At 49.5% G+C, this 8,327-nt stretch overlaps 1 protein-coding gene across 1 annotated transcript; it reads left to right on the top strand.

Moving 5' to 3' along the window:
* Positions 1 to 230: 230 nt before the first annotated feature.
* On the top strand, positions 231 to 8,027 carry CRIPTO (cripto, EGF-CFC family member). Its single transcript, XM_066245367.1, has 8 exons — positions 231 to 326; positions 792 to 887; positions 3,868 to 3,907; positions 4,856 to 4,908; positions 4,995 to 5,129; positions 6,014 to 6,128; positions 6,221 to 6,330; positions 7,554 to 8,027. Exons 2-8 carry the CDS (start codon positions 881 to 883, stop codon positions 7,661 to 7,663), a joined length of 570 nt encoding a protein of 189 aa, XP_066101464.1. The 5' UTR covers positions 231 to 326; positions 792 to 880; the 3' UTR covers positions 7,664 to 8,027.
* The last annotated feature ends 300 nt before the right edge of the window (positions 8,028 to 8,327 follow it).

Here is an 8,327-nt window from a genome sequence, read left to right as displayed (position 1 = left end):
TTGGTTTATTACCTGTGGTTGAGCAACAGGGTAACTGTCAACAGCGGCGATCTGTGGCCCAACACAGCTGTCGTTGTGCCCCAGAGATATTGTATGCATCAGCAGTAAAGGAAGAATGCATCAATGGAAGTTAAGGCACCTGTATGGAAAAATACTGACGAAAAAAATATTTAACACAGCAGAGACGTCGTATAAGGATTGTCCTAACGGTCAACACAACAAGCATTGCACAAAATGCAGGGAACAAAGCCAATCCAAACAACGCTGAGATACTATTTTTCACTTACAGAATTAGCAAAAATTAAGAGGCTCGGAGCAGCCAGCTGGTAAGGATGTGTGGGGGGAGGGAAGGAAAGAAGGGAAAGGAGACTGGTGCAGCCTACTTGGAAAATTAAATTTACCAGCTGGATAAATTTTCAAGCATTCACCAGGATGCATGTCCATGGGAGCTCACTGCAAAATGAAGAAACCCGCCAAGCGTCCATTCATTGATGAAATAATTCATGATTTGTCTATGGAGGAATTCACACGATATACCCCCATACACACAAATGGAGTCCTCTCCTCAGCCCTTCTCTTCCTTCTTTCCTTCCTAACCAGTTTATATGACAATATAGCTCTAAAGCGAGCTTGTCTTCCCCACTGAGATTGCAAATTTGTGAGAGCAAGAATCCATTCTTCTAGATTTGTGACAAATGCAGACTAGGTTTCCAGCTGCTGTTTAAGTTCATTGGTGAGAACAGAAAGCCATTAACTTGTTAATGAACGGGGCGAGGTCTTATCACAAACAGTTGGGCGCTGAACTTGGTGGGATTAGAGGCCCAGCCATCCTCAGCTGGAGGGATTCCCCAGCCCAGCCTGCCTGGATGTTCCGAAAACAATGACAGGTAAGACACAAAGCGTTCGGAGAAGTTCTGTGATAAAAGTAGCCTTTTACCCTAAAACCTTGCCATTGTGCTGCAGTAATGGCTGGCCTTTTGGTTAACTCTTTAGTTGGGGTTTATTTCTATATGTTCTCGACCAAGCTAACATCTATCTCATCTCCAAATGTGTTTTCTTCCTTGAATCTTAGACGCCGAAAGTCTGTCTTTTGGTTATGATGTTTTTCAGTTTGACTGTTCTTGGTTGGTTGGATGGTTGTAAGTCATTTGCTTATTTGTGTGATTTTAAAACCAGTTCTGTCTCTCTTGCCCCAGCTTTAATACACAACATCTTGGAGGGTGATACAAAAACATCCCGAGACCAAGAGTATCCGTTTTTCACTTTCAGTCCTCAGTGGCCTCTGTAAGGGACAGGTGGGCTGGGCTGCCTGGGACTGGGGACCCCATGCCACAACGTCTCCTAACCCCAAGCCTTGTGGTTCATGGGAGTCTGACACACAGTACGCACTGTCTGGAGGTTGAGTGGCCTCCATCAGTTCCGAGCAGTGACCAAGTAGAGGTGTCCAGTGACCATTCTAAAGTCGCTGGCCAGTTCCCCCACCCAGAGGCAGAAGCAGGAGTTTGCAGTAGGCACAATGACAGTCACTGTTTATTGTTCTTCTTTCTCCCCCACTACAGAGTGGGTCCCTTCTCACAACTGTGTCCCCACAGCCCAGCCCTTGACAGGCAACATAGTAGGCACATCAAATACCTGTTCAGGGCACAGCCTGTGGGTCCCCAGCCCAGTAGCAAATACCTGGGCACTCACACACCACAGCCCTCCTATCCTGAAACCTGACTAGGATCTGCAACCCTACGCACACTTGACTTTCTCCGCCCCTGCACCTGTGAGGAATGCAGGTCTTGAATAGAAGGGATCTGGTGTAGGGGGAAGGCTGGCAGCCCTGGGGTGTGGGCAGAACTCTCCCACTGCCAGACCTGGGGTATTGGTTCCTTCCTCCCAAAATGGAGAGGCCTTTGCCAGGGGTCCTAGATCAATTTCTAAAAGTTCCACAACAGCCCTCTTGGATAAGGAGGTAGCAATGCCGCTAGCTTGGCCACAGAGCTGCCAGGCCCTCCTGGAGAAGACATTTACACCCACAGATGGGGTGAGCAAGTCTCACTCATAAAGAGAGATTAGTGATGCCCACACGACTTCTTGGATTTTAAGGACTGAGTGGTCCATCTAGTACTTTCTTTGTACGTTTTCTTTAAGCCTCCTTGCTGCTCCTGGGGTTGGGTGGGTAGCCGCCTATGCACCGCCCTCCCCCACATCCGGCTTCCGGAGCTTCGAGTCAAGTTCCCTGGTCCCCTAGGAACGTCAGCGTGCTACTTGGAGTTGAAAGGCCACACGGGGCGGGAGGTGGGGGTGGGGGGGTTGGTAGTTCAAGTGCAGAGAGAATTGAATAACCAGCGGCTACGGCAATGGGCAATGGAAGTGCTGCTGGCTATAACGGGCTGCATCTGCCCATTGCTCTCGCAGGGCCGCCACCCCTCAGTGAAAAGACGCTTAACTCTTCCAAGATGCGGCAGACAGCGGCCCTTCTCAGCACGCGCAGACCCAGCGCAGTCGCTCGGGTCGACACCGACGCTGCAATGGCTTCAGTGCCGCGGGTCTCTTCCAGCACGTGTGAACCCGATGAACAGAGAGGGTGGAGGGAGAACTACATAAAAGCTGCCCATTCTTGTGTGTGTGGCTGGCTGTTAGGTAAACGCCAGGCTTTAACTTTGGAAACTAGAATTAAGTTCTATTTAGGAACTACCCCTGACTTGGGACGTATTTGGTGACTAATCAAATATTCTGGAGCACTCTGTTCAGTGAGTGGACGCGCCTCGCCAGCTGTGGTATGGCCACCAAATAAACGCGTTGAGGGTAACGCGGGCCACCACTGAATTTGGGGTTAATTCTGGTGTCGCGAGGGCAGAGCGGCGAAGGGATGGGAGGGGTCGCGCTGCGGACGTGTTTGTTTCTAGAACTTCCTGGGGCAGGTCGGACACCCTGACTGCTGACCCCCCCCCCCCCGGGGCGCTCCCTACCCCACAACCCCGCCAGGGGTCTGCCGGGGAGGCGCAACCGCAGGCTGTACACACGCACGTGCTCTTGCTTCCTTCCCCACTTGGCATGCAAACCCAGTCCTGGCATTGACACTCATTCGCATGAGGTCAGGGACCCCTGTGGGACTCCTCCTGACTCGGACCTTCTCTATCTCCGTTGCAAACTCTGTAGCCTTCCGCCCCTCACACCCCAACACACACACATTTAAATTTGCCCAGGGCAGAGCACGGGGATCAACACACCTTTCTTGGAAAAACAAAGATGAAAGCAAATTTGAAGAATTAAAACTTGGCGATAGAATATCAAACGCCTTGAGAGTCCCGTCTGTGGTGTTTAAAGAATTTCCTGATTACAGCAATTTCTTGCCACCGCTCCTCCAGCCTGATATCACCAACTGGATAGCGTAACTGATTTGTCTTTTTTTTTCCTTTTTTCAAAAAAAGTAAGTCTGATACTTTTTTTGAAGTAAGTCTGAACTTTTTTTAACCGCACGTCATGATAGACGTTAGGCCTGGTTAACCACAGTTTTACAAGACTCCGCCTTTCCCACTCTTGTTTCTGTGGCTTGACCGCCTCTCACCTGCACCCCTGGAGAGTTAAGGGCTGGAAGGGGCGGGGCGGGGGTTCCCGCCCACCTGACGGGGCGGGGGAGGGGGGGGGGGAGGAGAATCCCGGAAAGCTGGGTGCCTGCCTAAGGATTGGGACATGACATAGTTTCCCCAGACATCCTGGCTCCTGTTTCTCCTAAGACCTGGGAAACGGGTATTTCTCATCTGGGGTAGTTTTCTTTTTAAATTCCCTTTTCCATGTCAGGAAGTCAATGCTTTCCTTTGGGTGTTTTGGCAATCACTGAGTTAAAACCATGCTAACATTTCCCCCCTGCATTGGTAGGAGCTAAGGGCCGCTCAAAGATGGAGTGCTTCTCTTCCAGGTATGAACCTATCTTTTATTTATTTATTTATTTTAATTTTAGAGAGAGAGGAAGAGAGAGAGAGAGAGAGAAACATCGATCTGTTTCTATCTGTGCCCTGACCGGGGATTGAACCTGCAACTTTTGCACTATTGGGACGATGCTCTAACCACCTGAGCTGTCCAGCCAGGGCTGAACCCATCTTTAAAGTAAACTTGATTCTTAGAGCTTGCCAGCTTAGGAAATAATGTCCTACACTTCTCTGTAGTTTGATTTCATTTGTTCAGATCTTAAAGAGCTGCCAGCAGTGCTGGTTTTTTCCCTGAAAGACCTGAATGGAACTTCACTTAAACCGAGCTTTGCCATTGACTTTTTAAGATTTTCAATCAGGTTAGTGGCTCTGCCTTTGACTAGTATTTTTGGACTCTCTGTAAGAAAAGGTCAGTATTATAACCAAACTAAAAATCGGTTTTTGAGACTATTAAAGACATAGACAGATTCAATATTTGCAAAACCACTGAAAGTAATGTGAAATTTCTTTAACCTGATAATCTTTCAAATGACTGGTTTATATGAAATAGTAAATGTGGTTTGTCAAGTACACAGAATGTTGACACATTTTAAAGTTTGCCTATGAAAATAGATAAAGGAGGAAAATATATGTGAAATAGATTATAAAGGATTTATACCTACTTAGATTAAAATGCACAGGGGACAGAGACTAAGAAGTAATACATATTGAAAAGAGGTGGATATTAAGTGGCTTTTATTCTCATCAGTTTTCTTTTTGTTGTTAAATGAATTAGTCAGCCTTTCCAAAGAAAGGGAACAGAAAAAAAGAACAGTGATACTGTAGAATTTCTCCTTAGTGGTCTGTGGTCTTGTCCTTGCAGTGGGGAGACCCAGGTGTTAACGCAAAAGGTTTTCTTTGCTTTGTTTTGCTAACAATGCCAGACTTCCTCTTCCTAGGGTGATTTTGATCATGGCCATTTCCGAAGTATTTGAACTGGAATTAGTTGCTGGTAAGAGACTTTTTTGGTTCTTTTGATTACTAGCAATTTTTAGGTGGCTCAAAAACAGACTTCCAAATTTTGATTTTGTCCTTAAGGTTCCGGCGACCATCAACTTGCACGTCAGTCACAGGGAGACCTGTCCTTCAGAGAGGACAGCCTTCTGTACCAGCAGAAGCCTACAAATCATCACCAGCCTTTCCAGCTGGTGCCACCCCTGAGAATCCAGGACAGTAAGATCCTACCTTACTGCCGTAGATCCACACTGCGGGTGGCGTCGCTCTCCTGGTCCTCCGTGGGTTTCCTGTCTTCTGCTACTCTTTCTTCTGCTACTCTTTCTCCTGGGGGAGGCGGAACCTGCCTCTGGGGCTGGGCAGCTGGTTGGACAGGTGTTCCTTATGGAGGTGAGACAGGCATCGTGTAGTTCCCGATGCCTGGGATTTCCATCACCTGACTCCACTTCACACTGAGAACTCCAGGAACCACCACTGGCCTTTGCATGACAAAGATTTCTCTGTTCGAAGTCCCAGTAGCAAAAAGAACACTAAAAACTGGAGTCTTGGCCCTGGCCGGTTGGCTCAGCAGTAGAGCGTTGGTCTGGCGTGCGGGGGACCCGGGTTCAATTCCCGGCCAGGGCACATAGGAGAAGCGCCCATTTGCTTCTCCACCCCCCCCCCCTCCTTCCTCTCTGTCTCTCTCTTCCCCTCCCGCAGCCAAGGCTCCATTGGAGCAAAGATGGCCTGGGCGCTGGGGATGGCTCCTTGGCCTCTGCCCCAGGCGCTAGAGTGGCTCTGGTCTCGGCAGAGCAACGCCCCTGAGGGGCAGAGCATCGCCCCCTGGTGGGCAGAGCTTCGCCCCCTGGTGGGCGTGCCGGGTGGATCCCGGTCGGGCGGATGCGGGAGTCTGTCTGACTGTCTCTCCCCGTTTCCAGCTTCAGAAAAATACAAAAAAAACAAAACAAAAAACAAAACTGGAGTCTTACTCTGTGAGGTTTTCACAATGTTTAAACACATCTACCAACACTTTGAGATTACGCCCTTGGCACGGTACTAACCTTTGCTTACAGGAGCTCAGACTCTCAACGCCTCCACTCGCTCAGCCGCCTGTTCCATTTCAGGTACGGAGCTCAACAGAACCTGCTGTCTGAACGGGGGGACCTGCATGCTGGGGTCCTTCTGTGCCTGCCCCCCCTCCTTCTATGGACGCAACTGCGAGCATGATCGGCGCAGAGAGTAAGCCAACGCAAGGGGCGCGGCGGCCAGGAGAGGGACAGAGACGTGGGGACTTACAATACGTGTATGTCACCTTATCCATTCATTCTCAGGAACTGCGGGTCCGTGCCCCACGGCACCTGGCTGCCCCGGAAGTGTTCCCTGTGTAAATGCTGGCACGGCTGGCTGCGCTGCTTCCCCCAGACGTTTCTGCCGGGCTGCGGTGAGTGGCGATAGTTCCCTGGGGGACACTGAGCTGACGGGGTCTCTTTCCTTCCCTCGTAGCTGGCTGGAGGCTGCCAGCCAGAGTCCTGCATGTGAAAGCATCAAGGACTCCCGAGGGCATAGTCGCCTTGGCGTCCAGGATGTTTGTTTACACTCTCAAAATGCCACTGGCCATGCTGCCTTTCCCATGGAGAGTTATTTCGAGTCTTTGACATTTTATAGTATGTGAATGTTTATTGAGGAAAATTAACAAACAACAAGCCTTGGCCTCTTAAAGCACCTGAAATGCTTTCTGGTGTTCCTTCAGGCAGAGAGAGAGAGAGAGAGACCCAGACAATCTCAGAGGGACAGGTCAGGTGGCCCTCACCCCAGCAGCAAGGTGGGGGCACCCAACTCCAATTAATGCCCTTAAATTATACCAGAGGTTTGGCCCCACTTCTTAGGAACTTGATGGGTCCTGAAAGGTCCCTGCATGGACCTCCCCGCCCCTGGTGATTGGTCTCAGAACCCTGTCTGTCACCTTGTTAATTTTTATGGATTTGATGAAAACCATGAATGGCAAGAAGGCCAGAAACCTGCAGAGGAACAACAGGAGAGGTTTCTCTCCCTACCTGGACTTGAGCCAGATTTGTAGGTCCGCCCAGTTCAGAGGCCTCTCATAGTTCTGCCCCTGCACATGTCAGAAAGTGAAAACGTCCCAGTCCAGAAAGGAAGCGAGAGCAGTTGCTTCACTAGAATATAAGATGGGCGCCCCGACCCAGACGGGGACCGCATCGTTCCCATTGGCATCCTGAGTGTCATGCCCAGGATAGGCATTTGGTAAGTGTGAGTGGAATGATTGGCTGGGTGGGGACCGTATGTTCTTCCTGTAACTTGGGATCCAAAGCCTGCTGTGTCCTCATCAGAGGCGAACCAAGTTCTGCTGCACCCCTGCAATCGATTGACGGTGTCACCGGCTGGGGTAGGTGACCAGATGTGAGAGAACAAATGTCCAGGGAAGAGCGAGTTCACAGTCAGACTGTGGCAACCTTTGTTGAAAGATTTTTTTTTCCAGGAGTCTAAATTCATGGAGGTCGGTACTGTTGATCCCATAAGCACCCTGTACGCATCAAATGTTGGGCCCCAGATGATTTTTGGCTCATGTAGCTGTGCCACGTGTGTGGGCATCAGGATTACTGCCGGAGGGATTTCCTTTAATGACCAAGTGTCCCTATCTTCCAGATGGCCATGTGATGGATGAGCACCTCACAGCTTCCAGCACTCCAGAATTAGTGCCATCTGCATGCACCACTCTTATGCTGGCTGGCATCTGCCTTGCAGTACAGAGTTAATATTCATCGACATTTGCATGGCACATTCATCATGTAGATTTCACGACCTATACAAAGGCTGTCACTCCAACATCCGGAGAGGATCATTTGTTAGTTGTCCTGAAGTAGTGAATAGATTTCCATAATGGTCCCTAACACTCCCTACCGTAGAAGAATACCTCAGAGACATTGCAGGTGTGGGTTTGCGGTAAAGCGAATATCACAATAAAATGAGTCACAAATTTTTTTGGTTTCCTAATGCATACAAAAGTTATGTTTACACTATACTGTAGTCTGTTAAGTGTACAATAGCAGTATATCTATAATGATGTACATTCCTTGATTAAAGATATTTTGTTTCTAAAAACCACTAACCATCATTTGAGCCTTTGGCAAGTCATATCTTTTTGCAGGAGGAGGGTCTTTAATTTGTTTTAAAAAAAAAAATAACGCACCCTGGCCGGTTGGCTCAGCGGTAGAGCATCGGCCTGGCGTGCGGGGGACCCGGGTTCGATTCCCGGCCAGGGCACATAAGGAGAAGCGCCCATTTGCTTCTCCACCCCCACCCCCCACCTTCCTCTCTGTCTCTCTCTTCCCCTCCCGCAGCCAAGGCTCCATTGGAGCAAAGATGGCCCGGGCGCTGGGGATGGCTCCTTGGCCTCTGCCCCAGGCACTAGAGTGGCTC

The sequence above is a fragment of the Saccopteryx bilineata genome, chromosome 10, assembly GCF_036850765.1.
Source record: "Saccopteryx bilineata isolate mSacBil1 chromosome 10, mSacBil1_pri_phased_curated, whole genome shotgun sequence".
NCBI lineage: Eukaryota > Metazoa > Chordata > Mammalia > Chiroptera > Emballonuridae > Saccopteryx > Saccopteryx bilineata.
This window is presented reverse-complemented; position numbering and strand designations above follow the sequence as displayed.

Bases quoted from the DNA above. Each gene is read 5' to 3' on its own strand.
- CRIPTO (XM_066245367.1), top strand. The intron at 3,908-4,855 runs GTATGAACCTAT...TCCTCTTCCTAG, and splicing joins ATGGAGTGCTTCTCTTCCAG to GGTGATTTTGATCATGGCCA. The intron at 5,130-6,013 runs GTAAGATCCTAC...GTTCCATTTCAG, and splicing joins ACCCCTGAGAATCCAGGACA to GTACGGAGCTCAACAGAACC.